Source organism: Acyrthosiphon pisum, chromosome X (assembly GCF_005508785.2).
Source record: "Acyrthosiphon pisum isolate AL4f chromosome X, pea_aphid_22Mar2018_4r6ur, whole genome shotgun sequence".
Classification (NCBI taxonomy): domain Eukaryota; kingdom Metazoa; phylum Arthropoda; class Insecta; order Hemiptera; family Aphididae; genus Acyrthosiphon; species Acyrthosiphon pisum.
In genome coordinates this window covers 28,200,364-28,216,147 of record NC_042493.1, presented here as the reverse complement: position 1 = coordinate 28,216,147, position 15,784 = coordinate 28,200,364, and the positions used below count along the sequence as shown (strand labels likewise).

The 15,784-nt window shown below is 24.5% G+C and overlaps 1 protein-coding gene across 2 annotated transcripts in view; it reads left to right on the top strand.

Annotated features, from left to right (window-relative positions):
• The window catches only part of LOC100169397 (DNA repair protein complementing XP-G cells homolog), a 19,469-nt gene extending 6,920 nt beyond the window's left edge, over positions 1-12,549 (top strand). The window contains exons 3-16 of one of the 2 annotated variants that reach the window (XM_016805906.2): positions 1,445-1,659; positions 1,776-1,947; positions 2,041-2,257; positions 3,016-3,174; positions 4,803-4,913; positions 5,027-5,212; positions 5,479-5,796; positions 8,087-8,188; positions 8,314-8,429; positions 8,483-8,581; positions 10,043-10,256; positions 10,335-10,574; positions 10,655-10,842; positions 11,764-12,549. In XM_016805906.2, the coding sequence (XP_016661395.1) occupies positions 1,445-1,659; positions 1,776-1,947; positions 2,041-2,257; positions 3,016-3,174; positions 4,803-4,913; positions 5,027-5,212; positions 5,479-5,796; positions 8,087-8,188; positions 8,314-8,429; positions 8,483-8,581; positions 10,043-10,256; positions 10,335-10,574; positions 10,655-10,842; positions 11,764-11,973 (2,547 nt within the window). In that variant the 3' untranslated portion in view covers positions 11,974-12,549. Of the gene's footprint in view, positions 1-1,444; positions 1,660-1,775; positions 1,948-2,040; positions 2,258-3,015; positions 3,175-4,802; positions 4,914-4,981; positions 5,213-5,478; positions 5,797-8,086; positions 8,189-8,313; positions 8,430-8,482; positions 8,582-10,042; positions 10,257-10,334; positions 10,575-10,654; positions 10,843-11,763 lie in introns of both variants that reach the window. The other variant, XM_001946691.5, reaches the window with a different exon arrangement.
• Positions 12,550-15,784: the final 3,235 nt, after the last annotated feature.

Below are 15,784 nucleotides of genomic sequence, written 5' to 3'. Positions count from 1 at the left end.
TTTATTATTTATTCATCTGTTCATGTTTAATTAATGATTAACGTAACATGTTTTAGTACTTTTGCAAGTACCTATTTATGGAATAAATACATTTTAGTTTTACCTTAATTTTTTAGTAATTTAAAAATAGATCTGTTATAAATGTATACAACATAAGAGTTACTTTATTAGTTTAATATTTTAATAATATAAAATAGGTATTATTTGTGTTATTCTATTTTTAATTTATGTTTTCTTAGTTTAAATGAGTGCTTGTATATAATACTTTAAGAGGATGTTCATGCACTGTTTGTTTTCTTTCTCCAACCCCCAGAGAATTTGTATTTTTCAGAATTAATTTTTTGTTATTAGCTTTAAGGTTGAAGAAAATTGACTTATATTGAGTTTAATGTAAAGAATAGAATTAAATTATATTCAAGTTTTGAGTTTGTACGTTATTTCTTTTACAATATTAAAATTTTTTGGCAATTTATAAGAAATTTTAAATTATAATAATTTACTTACCCAGTACCCCACCCAGTTAGAATTAGTTGAGGGGGTATTTATATTCCTGGTTCCATTTGAATGCTCAATACTCAAGATGGGTATAAAAAAAAAAAAATATTTTTTACATTTTATATTAATGTATTTCTGTATGGTACAAATATTTAATGTGTTCAATTTTTAAATAGAACGCTTTTAATATTTTTCCCTGCCTTGACCATATAAATGGCTGCATCACTGATAAATAGGGCTTGAACTTGTATGCATTTGGACGTTTTTTTAACAGTCCAAAAAGTAGCTAGTAGCTAGATAAGCTACAAGTTTGAATCATAGTTATTGGTTTCGGTATACAATGTTTTACTTTGCATATTTTGTTATTTTTTGATGTGTACTGCATATTTCTGTATTTCACAATTTTTCATTGCATATAGATGGCACCCACAATTTTTTACTCTCAACGTAAGCTCTTACAGAGCTCATATGCAATGATGCATGTTGTAACAATCATTTAGTTCTTTTGTATTGTTGATTCCTGTGGAATATTTTTATTTTTTAATAAGTTTAATTTTTTAATTCTTTGATATATGAAACGTATTTTTGCTTTGACAGCATTGTTTTAGGTTATTCAGAAAAAAATGCAACTTGCATGGGAATACTCTCCTTACTTACATAAAAATTTAAATATTGTAAAGACACAGATAATGTTCCTCACTTTAAGTTTGATACTAGGTCAATTTACTCTAATAATATAACTAACTATGCAAATTTTCTAAATTGCTTATAAGTCACAGAGAGATAATAAATATTGTGGCTGACATCTTCTTTAGGTATTTGGTTATTTTCAATTTTTGTTCAACTATTTTTATAAGGATACATACTTTTTTAAATATGTGTGTAATAGTTATCTTAATTGTTACTTAAGTTAAAATAGCATTAATTTGTTTGTAAATATTCATTTTAGGCTCAAAGACAAGCTCAAAAAAGCCGTGCCAAAAAATCAACTGGAAAAACCAAAGAAAAATTATTAAAAAACATGTTAGAACAGGCAGCTTTAAAAACTGTTATGAATGCTGGAAATGCATTGACTGAAGATGAAGTGATTTCAAAAACTGTTGACAGTTTGAATAAAGGAGCAGAAATTGATTTGTTTGAGCTACCAAAATTGCAAGAACCTGTGTAAATTGATTTTTGTTTATAATTTATTAAATAAATGGAGTAATTTTGTTTTTAAGTATATAACTATATATTATTATTTTTAAATTGAAATAAAGTTTTTTAAATTTGTTTTATAGTGAAATAGACAAGACTAAAATACCTATAAATGAAAAAGATCGGTCATTCTTGAATTTGTCAAATGAAAAAAATGAAAATATTCTACTATTAGCAGTAGAAAATCAAAACAATGATTTTTTCTACACAAACATCGCGAAGGACAAGGAAAAAAGTTCTCCTAAGAAATTAAATGTATGTACAATATTATACACATATTGAAAGTTCTTATTATATATAAAAACAACACCATTGTATACAGTTTTACATACTAAAATTTGATTTCAGGCATTTTCTTCTATGCAAATTGGTGAACTCTTAAATGGGTTTTCAGAAGATCAAAAACGTTTATCACAAAAAAAAAATCAACAAAAATCAAAGCGTGAAATGACATTTAATGAATTAGAAATGTTTTTGAACAATGACAGTGAAACTATTAAAAATATTGACGAATTCAGTCAAAAAATTGATTCTGATCATGATACTGTTTTTTATTACGAGTCTGGTATGTGACTATAACAAGAAATAACAAGAATATGAAGGGATTAAATGTAGAATTTTATAAATGTAAAAATGTCAAATTAAAAACTGGGATAATTAGCTTTAGTTAAAATAAGAACCCACTTTTATAACTCCTAAAAAAAAAATAATAATTTGAGTATCTTCCCAATCAATATAGTATTACACAACTGTAGCTATAAACTATAATTATGAAGAAGTAAAATGCTAGGGCTTTAATACCATCTTTAAAATTAAAAAAGAGTTTCATTGTATTCATATTTCAATTTTATTTATTAACCCTATTGTTTTTTGATATTAATATAGATTAGACTGACAATAATTTCTTATATCTTATATTGTATTAAATATATTTACTCTTGTAATTTTCATGTATTAGTTTATTACTATGATATTTTCAACAATAGAAATTCTAGTTTTGATTAAACCTGATGTTACTTTAGCCACATTTCATAATTTCATGACGATCTTAAGATGGTTGAATATTCAATAGAATTAATTTTTCTCTTTCAGAGAGTTTCTTAGTTAACGGCATCCAATTAATGCTATCTATGTAAGGCTGTAAATCAGCAGTGGTGTCATCATTGTTCCATTATCCGGTGAAAACAGAAAATACTCCAAAATGTGAGGGTTATCTAATATTAACATGGAGAATCTCTTAACTATAAACATTAATCAATGATAAACTATAATTTAAACTAAATCAGTAGATTCTGTATTATAATATAATTTTTGTTAATATAGGTATCAACAAATCAGCCAAAAGTAGTAATTCAGAGAATAAAGAAATTCCTAAAAAGATAAAAACTTCAAATTTTGAAAAAAGTGTTGAAACTGAATCGAAGAGCACTAGCCAAAAGATTTTTACTACTGATACCATTGGATCACCTACATTAACAGACGGTCTGCATTTAAATTTGTTATAATGGTGTTTTCATTGCAAGCTTACAATATAGTGAATTTGCAATCAGTAGAATCTATCTTGAGTTGTGCGTTTTAATACAATAGTTAACTTACCTATTATCAAATTTAAAGGCAAGTATATTATAAGTGTTACCTCTTCTGTTTTATTATTATTATTATTATTATTGTACAATTATACTTTAATTTAAAACAAGTTATAAGTATTAAAAAATGTTAAATATTCTGATTTGAAATAAAAATAAGGAAAAACACGTATAATATTCTTACTTTCAAATGTAATAATTGTAAATCTACTGTAATATTAAAACTAACAACACAAAATTGATTTTGTCAAATAGAAATTACGCATCCATATTTTGTTAAGAGGATATCAGCGACCCTTTGTTTTTTCTCTGACGCACGAGCAATAAAACAAATTTATGTTTAGCAGAACTAACACTGTGTTATTACTTTCAATATTTGAGTGAATTCACCTATTATCAAACTTTAAGCTAAAAATATTACTTCTGTTCCTACGTTGGTTTTTTTCACAATATTTTAATTTGTATACTATTTATAAGCACTTTTTACACTCTCATAACTTACATAATAATAAAAATACCATAAAATAGCGAACATAGAGACACAGGTAATATTCTTAAGACGACGCAACACGGCTATTTTTTATCTCCGTCTTACAAATGTACAACATGGCAAATTTTACATTGATAACAACACATTTTACTCCGTGATTTCTAAAATTAAAATTAATTTACCACTTATAAAATTTAAAAGTAAGATTACTATCTAAGGTACCAGATCCTAGAGTGTTCACCGTGGCGCCCTGATTACTTTACAGGGTCGCGGTAGTAGAATTTTATATGGTTCAAAAATAAATTTGAAAACCCAACGATGGCAGCGATGGAAACAATTACGATTATGTAAATAAAAATGTACAATTTAAATTAAATAAATATTTTCGTATTACCCATTAAAATTTTTACTGGTTTTTATTTAATTTTTCTATTTTTATGATTAGTCATGGTATGACTTGGGGAAGGTCTGAGAAAACCTTGGTTCAAATAGGGTGCCGCGAGCCAAAAAAGTTTGGAAATCCCTAATCCAGGGTATCTCTGAGGCTTTTATTGATATTTTTATTAAGAGCAAGTTATGACCATTTTTAAACTATATTTTTTGTACATTTTAAAATTATCATTAAACACTGAAAAATAATAATATTAATTAAATATTATAGAGATGCCCTAGATAATATTCTTATCTTTAAATTTTATAAAAGGTAAATTTACACTAATTTTAGAAATTACAGAGTGAAATGTGTTATTGTGAACGTAAAATTTGACATGTACGTTTGTATGATAGAGAGAACAAATGACCGTGTGAGGACGCTCTTAACTTAAAGTTTAATAATAGGTCAATTCACTCTAATATTAAAAGTAATAATACAGGTTTGGTTCTACTAAATGTAAATTTGATATGCTGCGGGTAGGTCACAGAAAAAAATAGTGCGCTGACATCCTCTTAAGCTAAATTTTTATAATATGTTATAGAAATTGTACACTCATGGAGTAAATGTCGTATATTAATTATTAAATAAATTGATTTTATAGACATTGATGAAGATATATTTAAAGCACTTGCTGGTGATGAATCCCTCGAAGAAGATAGATTAGCTTGGCTTATCTTCAATGAGAATAAAATAGCTAGTAAAAGACGATCAAGTAATCCTTTATAAATTAATACTATTAAAAATACAACTACATTTTCAATTCGGAATTAATTGTTGTAGGTGAATATGAGTCACCAAATATAAAATGTCCTAAACCTGATACAGGTTTTAGTAGCAGTTCCGAAGTATTAACATCAGACGTGGAAGAAGATGTAACTATGAAAAATAACAAAGTATCGTCCAAAAAATATTCTTCCAGAAGTCTTTTTATTACTGAAGATAATATGTCTAATGAAGATGTAGATAGTTTTAATGAAGAAGATTATCTGTCATGGGTGTCGCATAGTAAAGGTACACATAATATATTTTGATTTATTAATTTGTAATTTTAATTTAAGGGTCCCCGTTTCAAGACAAGTTTTATCTCAACATTCCCTGTGAGTTTAAGACAGTCTTATTTAATACATTCAGATTCTTACCAAGAAATTATATTAAATAAAACATAATTTAAAATTTAACATTTAAATGGTTATGCCATCATACTAAAATTATACACTTTTAGTTAAAGTTAATTAGTAATTACTAAGCTTAATTATGGTTGTGTTATTTAATATTAGATGAACCTAGCCAGACAAAATTGGAAAACAAGAATCCAAGTATTAATCATCATGATATTCCATCTACAAGCAAATCTTCATCATTTCTAGGAAATGAAGATAATATATCTAATAAAAAAAATAATATTGAGGATCAGCAAATTATCAATGAGTCAATATATTTTGTATCAAAATCTATAAAAACACAAGAATTTAACACATTGAGTAATGTTTCATCCTCAATAGAATCTGATAATTCAAACGGCTCTTTTTCTGAAAATTCTGTCAATTTTTCACCTGAGGAAAGTTTATCTGAAGATGATAATATAATATTACAAGGTTTGTTTAAATTTTTAAAAAAATATTGTAAACAATAATTAAAACGGATTTATTAAGTTTCATCAACTTACAATTATATTTTGTACATATATATTTTTAAGTTAAGCCTAAGCAGGGGCCCACTGGAAAAAGTTATAATTTATAATATATGTTAAGATGAACGTCAGCATTTTTAATGAATATTAAAAATATACCAACAGTTACCGGTGAATATCAGTGAGTGTTGACATTCACAATTAAGTTTTAGTGAATGTTAGGATTAGTAACCTTAATTTTCATTATAGATCATTATGATAATTATCAGTTGTTGCTTATCAATGTTTATATGGAGGTTAGAGAGACACGTGAGAGAGTATTAGCTAGTATAAACTATAAGCTAGTCTATGTATACTAGTACCTAACCTAACCTAACTTTAAAAACTAATGATCAAAATAAAGCAGGCACAAAAAGCAACAAGCTGAAAGAATGCTACGTTCATCTTAATGACCGTTTAGTTTAAGACTGTTTGATATAAATGTATAATCTATTTTTTGAGTTTTTATTAAAGGAGCACAAAACACAAAAAATAAGTTTTTCCAATTTGGAAGAATGTTCAATTCTAAGAATAATGGTATATGTTTTATATTTCTTCTCATATTATTCAATAAGTGCAGTGAGCAATTGGAAAAAGACACGTGCCGTCATTGGGCCCGGCTCATCGTAATTGCCTATCCTATACTTGTAAAAGTTCCTTGCTTCACTCAACGATTTACCTACCTAAAAATGTTATTTACATATAAATGTATGGTGTTATGTGTTTAAGACGATACAAGTATCAGAATTTCATTATAATGTTTAATTTTGTTTAATGTGTCATGGACTTTTAAATATAAAATACAAATATAAAAATATCTCTTTAAAGATTTTTAATATTTAAAAAATAAACGTTATATTGAAATGTTGATACTTTTATCGGGTTAAACACATAAAATCATACATTTATAGTTAAACTTAATTTCAAAAATAAAATTTTTAGGTTGAAAAATTGTTGTGCGAGTCAAGAAACTTTTACACATATAGGCAAGGCTGGGCAAGTTAATGATTTTTTTTAACTCAGTTAAGTTAAGTTAATATGCACCAATAACAAAAAGTTAAAAGTTAAAAGTTAATTTAACTATAGGTTAACTCAGTTATGTTAAAAGTTAATACACACTTTTTGTTAACTTTTTATTAAGTTAAAAAAAAGTTAATTTGTTTATACAACGCTAACATACTTAATTTTTTTCCAACCCAAAACTAAATTATAGACTATAGTGTTTATATTTTATACAGTGTTTCCATATTAGTTAAATTTGAATTATATACATTTTTTACTTTAAACAATTCACGGTAAATATTTTTTGACATGAAAACGAAATATACTGAAGTAGTGAAATATGATAAAATTAAAAACAAAATAAATTAACTTAACTTACTTCTTGAAATGAAAAATTAACGAGTTAATTTTACGTTAATTAAAAAAGAAATTTAGTAAGTTAACAGTTAAGTTAATGAAAAGCCAAAATTAACTAGTTAAGTTAAAAAGTTAATATAAAATTAACTTATTAACTTAACTTTAACTTTTTAACTCGTTAATGCCCAGCCTTGCATCTAGGATAGGTAATTGCGATAAGTGCTAATGACATCACACAGCTATTCTACATTTCTTAATATCTTTTAGGGCTATTCTTACAATGTTCGGTTAAGTGTCGGTTAACGCTAACTGTCTGAAACAGCTTTTATTACCGGCAAAATTCTTTCGGTTAAGTGTCCGTCAACTTTAACTGGACATTGTAAGAATGTAAAGAAAGTAATAATTTTTTTACATCAGCTTTTTACCAAATCAATTTATATAGCCACAGCTACAATAATTTAACATTTAAAAAAATTTAATTGTGCTCCAGTTTATTCATTTTTTTTTTTTTAACAAAATGTCAACATTCACCAAAAACAGATAGTGCATGTTAATATTCACCAGTGAATGTCTACATCTATAAATAAATTGAAATTGACCAGAAATGTTGGTGAATATATCACCCTAACATATATATATATAAGTATGCACAAATTTAAGTTAAATTAATAATAACTTACAGATATGTTAAATGTGGATCTTACACGATTTTTTAAGGTTTAGATATTAAGTTTGTTTAGTTTCGTTTCTCCAAGAATAGTATTTTTATTTGTATAGCTATGATTTTGAAATATATTTTCTTAATGCCATTTATTTTTTTACAACTAATTTACTGACTTATATTTGAACTATTTTAGAGAATCAAAACAAACAAAAAGTCAATAAATGTTCTAAAAAAGAGTCAGATGTTCCAATAGTTGCTAAAAATGAATTCAAAGAAATAAATTCAACAAAAAATGGTAATAATAATTGTATTTAAAATTATGATTCATAATTTATTTGCCTATATTATAAAACTGTCCAATATATTTTTACTATATCATTTCTACATTTACATATTTAATAATTTATGTTTTATGATTAGTAATAAGAGAAAAATTTAATTCTCCAACAAAATTAAATAAAATATCTACGAAATGGCCCGAACCTCCTGACAATCAAACAAATTCTATGAATGAACAATATTTTCAGTCCATACAAGTACTATATTACATTTTAATATAAAAAAATAAATTAATAATTGGTTTTTTTAGGATACATTAGTTAAGCGTCAAAATGATTTGGCTAGTTTACAAAGAAAATCTGATCGAATGGCTTCTTCTGTAACACAAAAAATTACTTCAGAAATAAAGGTAATAATAAAATTGTCAGTTATTATAAATAACTAATTTTTTATAAAAAATTGATTAAAGAAATGCTTGATATTTTTAGAATAAATTGAAATTAAAAACAAAATATATTATTTTTCTGAGTTTTTAAAATATTGTTGGTTTTTACTTTATAATATAATATGTCAATCATAAATATAATTATATTATCATTTTAATATTTGCAAGGCTGGGCAAGTTAACTTTTTGTTTTAACTCGTTAAGTTAAGTTAATACAGAAAAATATAAGTTAGGTTTAAAGTTAAAACTTATCTTGTTTTTTTTTTTTAATTTACAAGTTGTTTAGAAAATAAAAGTAACTTAATTTAGTTAAAAATCAGTTTCATTATTTCATATAAAATGAATAAATATACCTACCTTTTTTTAAAACTAACAAATAGCATGGTAATCAATAAAATAATGCATGTACCTATTAAAATTAATTACTGTACGTACTTAATACTTATACTTTAATAAATGACAATATCCAACAAAATAATCAAATTATTTTTATGTATTTCTTTAGGTACGTAATGGTCCAAAAGTCAACACTACACTAAATATTATAATGAAATGTATTATTAGAATATAACTAATTGGTTAAACAGTTCACAGCTCCACAGAAATAAATATAAAAAAGAAATTGTGAAAAATAATTTTTAACGACACGTGACACTGTCAACATACTTTTTGTTTATTACTTCATATCCATTATTAAAATCTATACGTAGACACGTAGTACCTACATAGTCTTTGAAAGAGAATTCCAAACTTTGTTTTCTGCTTATCATGGGCTTGACCTATTGGGTAGTTTATTTAAAAATAAAAGTTAAACCCGCGTCCTACAGTATTTTTAAATAACTCGTTCATTTATTTAATTAGGTAAATAGTAAATACTTTGAACTACGCTACTACTGGTTTGCATTATTTGCACCGACGGGCCAACTTTAAACTTCTAAAAAAAAAAGAAACTCTTTATTTAACTTTGTTAAAAGTAAATTAACTTTTTAACTCGTTAATGCCGAGCCTTGATTATTTGTACTAATTGTATTTTGTGAGTTAAACAAATAATCTAATAAATTAACAACATTATTATTATTTTTTAAGTATATATTATAATAATATTTTTAAGTAAAGTTAAAATATTATTATAATATAACATTATATAAATTGTAGAATTTTGTTTATATTTTAATTTATGGTTAAACTATTATAAAATATAATGTTTAATAATTTTCATATATTTGGTTTTAGTAATTTATAAAATAATGTTATGTTATTATTATTATTATTATTATTATTATTATACTGACTCCAATATTTTATACCATGTAACACTGAAATCGGTGCATCATTAGTTTTGATTGTTATCTATTACCACATAAAATACATTATACAAATAAAAATGTAAAACAATTATTAATAAATACTTATTTATATGTGTAGGGTCTCTTGAAGTTGTTTGGCATACCATATATAACAGCACCAATGGAAGCAGAAGCACAATGTGCTTTTTTAGAAAAAATCGGAAGAACAGAAGGTACTGTGACAGATGACAGTGATGTGTGGTTGTTCGGAGCTAATGTTGTTTATAAAGATTTTTTTGACAACCAAAAATATGTAAAACAATTCAAAAGCATCGATATTAAACAACAATTTGGTACCTATTATGTCTTTGTGTATAATATGCATTATGCAGTATAAAATATATACTTAAATGTGTTTTAATTTATTTTAGCTTTGTCTCGAAATAGTTTTATTCAATTAGCATTTCTTGTGGGAAGTGATTACACAAATGGTATTGATGGTATTGGTCCAGTATCTGCTATTGAAATTTTATCTTTTTTTGAATCTAAGACTAAAAATATGAACATTGAAGAAAAATTACTAAAAATTAAGGAGATCGCTAACTCAAAAGCTGAAGTATATTGTGATATACCATTTATGAAAAAATTAAAATCGACCAAAATTGGCAATGGTAAATCTATATGTTTAATATTATTTTAAAGTTATAATTGTACTAAAGTTAAATGTTTTAATTTGTAATTAAAAATTTAGATTTTCCGAATAAAGCTGTTATTAATGCATATCTCCACCCAATTGTAAATGAATCAAATGAAAGCTTTAATTGGGGTACACTCCAAGTGGACTCAATCATTCAATTTGCTCAAACTAATTTTGATTGGGATGTTTCTAAAACAAAAAGCAAATTAGCGCCAGTGTTAAAAAAAGTTGCTGAACGGACAGTAAGTTTATTAAATATTCTTATTACGGTGAACTCTTGTTATGTCAAATATCAAAGGAAAAGGCAAAAAATTTGCGATATAAAGTCTTATTAAACAATTTGTAATTAATTTGAATGCTTAAAATACATAATTTGAATACTTTAAATACTAATACTAATAAAAAAAATTAATTTGATCAGGAACAAATTTCTATTTATTATCAGGAATATTTGAGTTATTTATTGCAATTATATCAGTTTTTAAAACCGGCTTTTATGAAACAATTTAATAATTCTGTGGCTTACTGGTGTTACACTTCTCAGAACTAAATCAAACATTCTGCTTTTTGAATATGTTCATAGAAAATGATTCATTATTATCGATATTATTGACTAACAGTGTCATTATTTCTTCAAGTTAATGAAAAATGATGAGTCTTATATTGATTTATCCAGAGTAAAACACTATTGAATGTAATAATAGCTTCAAGGGAATTTCATTGAGATAGCAACGTTTGTCATAATAAGAATATACTGTATTAATATTGTATACAATTTACTTAACACGTAGACTGCGTATGTCTTTTTGCTGTTTTCACCCAGTGCGTATGATAAAAGTAAAAACAAAATAAATTTAAAAAAAAATAAAGAAACTGCTCATAACGACGTATGTATACATCTTTAAAAACATACGTTTAATCCGCGCTAAATAATTATAAAATAATATTCAGCCACGCGTAGGGAATTTTAAACCATTTATTTTAAATCTATATTAGACGCCATTTGGCGTCAAACGCGTTGCTGAATGATACTTATGACGCCAATTGGCGTCAGTACGCAGTCAACGTGTTAAACATTGTAATTTTTTCTATTATATATTTTACATTTAAAAAAGTTATCTTTTATTTAATATTTGGTTAAAATGTGATTGTTTTTGCTTTAGACCCAAACAACATTGGATTCATTTGTCAAAGCTCTTCCTAAGTTGAGCAGTACAAATACTGGTATGAGTAAACGTGTCAGTCATGCTGTAAAAAGGTTACGAAATGATAGCAGTTCGGTCGAATCTAATAAAAAAACTGGTATTTCAAAAAAATCATTAACTGATTCAAATGATAGTACGGATAAAAAACGTAGGAGACACCTAAAATAAATGTTGATTAAATTGTCATAGAGAATGAAACTGTGCCAAAATGTATTATGTCCAATGTTGCACGAATTTTTTTTTTAAAACGATAGATTTTAAATGATTTTTTCTATAGATATCTATTGTGTATAATACTTTAAAATTATATATATATTTGGACAAAACAACTATTTATTAAATTTAAATACATTTTTATGTGATCTACAAGCTTCGATGTTTTTGATATTACGAGTATATTACTGTTATTATTCTTTGAGTAAATTCAGCTTACAATTTCTAGTCATTCATAATGTGAATTTATTCTTATAACATTTTTAAATATTGAAATATCTACTAACAAATAATGAGAGGAAATTTAAATAAAAATTTTCGATTTAATACTATTTTTTTTTATTAAAAATATTCATTCTAGAATGTAAAATAACTTATTCAGATAATAATATTTATAATTATTCAATAAGCGTGGTTTCAGATGTGACCATCAACAATGTACTATAAGTATTAATAATTTATTATTCTCTTAAATATTATTGTTATAATAAGGTCTGTTACATAGTTTAATAAACATTTATTAACTGTTTACTTACCTATGTTGTATTTCAAAATAAACTTTTCTAGTAAATCATTTATTGTAAATATGAACATGAAAACATATTATATAACGCATCACATATTACATTTATATTGATTCATAAGTTAAAATTATTTTATGAGAAACTCACCTATGGTTTTTAAATGTTCTACTCTGTATTAAAAGTTCCAAACTACTTTTAAGGAATAATTGTTGTTTTATTTTTTCACTTATAAGCTTATTAATAATTGTATTAATGTTTATATGGTACTGATTAAAAGTGTAAAACATAATATCATAGAGCCTATATAGAATCATTGATAAGTAAATGTGTGATTAAAAATTGATTGAAGGAAATGGGGCTTTTCTATAGATTTAATACATCTGTTGTTTTTTCTTAAGAGAATTGCCCTATAATATATTGTTTGTGAAAACCCTGTTGCACAAAAAAATAACGTTTGAGGTTACAGTCATTGTAAAGAAACCACATTTATATATGATACAGGAAATGTTATCTTCTTTATTGTGTATATATTTGGTTTCTGAACTAAGACTAGCTTTAGGCTTAAGTGGTTGTTTTTTGCGCATAAAACTTTTCTTGTATGTTATAATTTACGTTTTAATACCAACAGTGGTACTAACATGTGACCTCTTGTTAGTTATTTTGAATTGGTATTAAAAATATTTAATATAATATAATTAAAAATATTAATTTTTGATTTTCTCAATAATATGTCATTATGTATACATGTAATATGTAGCTAATAAAATGATGATGCCCCGTTACCTACAAGTTAATTATATTTAACACTTCACAATACATGTAGTGTGAACTCATCGTAACTCTAAAGTTAACTGTTCTTGTTAAGTGTGAGATAGCACATTTGATTTAGCTTTAACCAATAAATCAGTAACTAAAAATAACTTATTTTTATTATCAAGCACACTTACTAATCTATGGTACTAGATATGTGTAAAAAGTATTCAAAACATTCCTAACTCAATATGAATTGAATTGAAAATAGATTTATTTTAACACGTTGACTACTATGTGACTGCCAGCAATCACTCAATATTTATTATCGGTACGCAAATGTATATTTTTTTAGTGTATTTAAAAAAAAAAAAAAAATACATGTTTGTTACATCAAAAAAATTGTAATGATTCCTGCCACGCCACGGTTTTTAGTGCAATATTGTTGCGCCATGGAAAAGTTAATAATATAAAACCAAATTAATTTACAATCGCTGGTCGTCATATCGCAGTTAATGTGTTAAACCTTACCTAATGAAAACAATTTAGAAATATTCATGTTTAGACCAGTTGTGAATTTTTTTTTATACATTTTAATTTATTATTCTTAGTTATATTTATATGTACATTTAGTCGAAAACGTGTAGGTATATTTTTAAATTTAGTGTTTAAAATTTACCAAAATAATATAATATTAATCATTTTTTGTTTCTTGTACCTATTTCAAAATCTATCATGTTCATATTAATTTTAATTATAATATATTTTTAAATGCATTAATCTTTGAGATTTTGCAAATGGCCCCTGTCGCCAAAGTTAAAGATTAATAATAAAAAAAAAAAAATCTGAAAATGTAATTTTTAAGTGATATTTCACTATAAATTATTATTTTGATTCACTTATAGGAGTATATTAAGCCAGTTTTACATCTTTCCAAACTAAGAATATTGAATGATTAAATTCAATCAATTAGATATAATAAGTAATTTTATTTTTTAACTTGATCTTATGATAATTAACAATACATTTATATAGTTTGTATATGGTATATCTTATTTATAATTTGATCATTATTATGCTAAAAAACATTGAAGTAGTTAAACAAAAGAATCATTATTTATGTTAAAAGGTTTCATAATTATTTTTTGTTCTTAATTTATTAGATAAAGGTATAGACAATTATTTATAAAACCAAATATTTAATTATAACAGTAACAAAAAATGTAAAATGTAAAATGTTTGATTAAAGTAATTATTATTTAGATTATTAGTAGATTGTTTAATTATAACTACAAGCCGAAAATCTATGTTAACATATTATTTAATTATTTCTTTATAATTTATAATTAAGTATTTTTTTTTTTTTTAAGTCAGTTATTATTGTATATTTATTTCATTTTCAGTAAAAATGAGTGTAGTGTCCAATGTTAGCATCTAACACAATATAATAAGTGGTTTTTAATTTAACTTTCATATTATGTACATACTCAACGTTTATGCATAAACTTGTACTTACCTGAATAATAAATATACCTAATGATATTATCATATACTCAGAATAACTTAGTCAATATTTTAATTTATAATTTTTCGACAAAACTGGCTAGTTTAAAACACAATTTAAATTACTTTACAGTCAGATATGCAACTTTTACATTTCAAAAAAATGTTTTTATGTATAAGCTAGAGATTCATTGTTTATAATAAACTTTTTAGGGGTTTAAGCTTATTTTAATGATATTTTGAGAAAAATTAAAATTTTAAATGTTTTAAATATTCATTAACTTATCTTTTATTTATATTTATTTCTCTAAGTAGATAATAGCATGAACCTAATATAGCCTGCGGTACAAATTTTAATATAGATATTTATTTTACAACGGCAAATAATTATGTTATAAGCTTAGGTTTGTTAATTTTCTATTCAAGGAATTAAAAATGTTTGAAAATATTTTGGAGCCCAGAACTAAACCCTGCCAATTATATATTTTAAAATTGATAAAAGATGTTGAATCAAAAAATTCATTAAGAATTATTGATGGTTCTATCATTAACCACACTAAATTTGTAACTAATATTCTTTTTCTTTATTAGTGTAATGTATGACGCCTTGTCAATACATTGATATATATTAAATATAAGAAATATACATTTAAGTAAATCAGAACTTTATTTTAAATATAAATGAGATTCAAAAAAACATGTTTTACAATTCAATTTGGAGGGAAAGAAATTAACAATGAATAATCAGTAATGAGTAATGACTAGCACCATTCTCAGAGTGTGCTTCTTATCAAATTAATACATCAAAGATGTTATATATTACAATTAGTCATTACACTAAAATAAAACATTGTTATAGATAAAAACAGTTAATTATAATATAGTCCAATTTTGATATAATTTAATATATTACTATCCAATAAAATAGTATAATAAAACATTCAATATGAAAATATTTAATTATTTCTTTAAAATAAGTGCTATAGTAG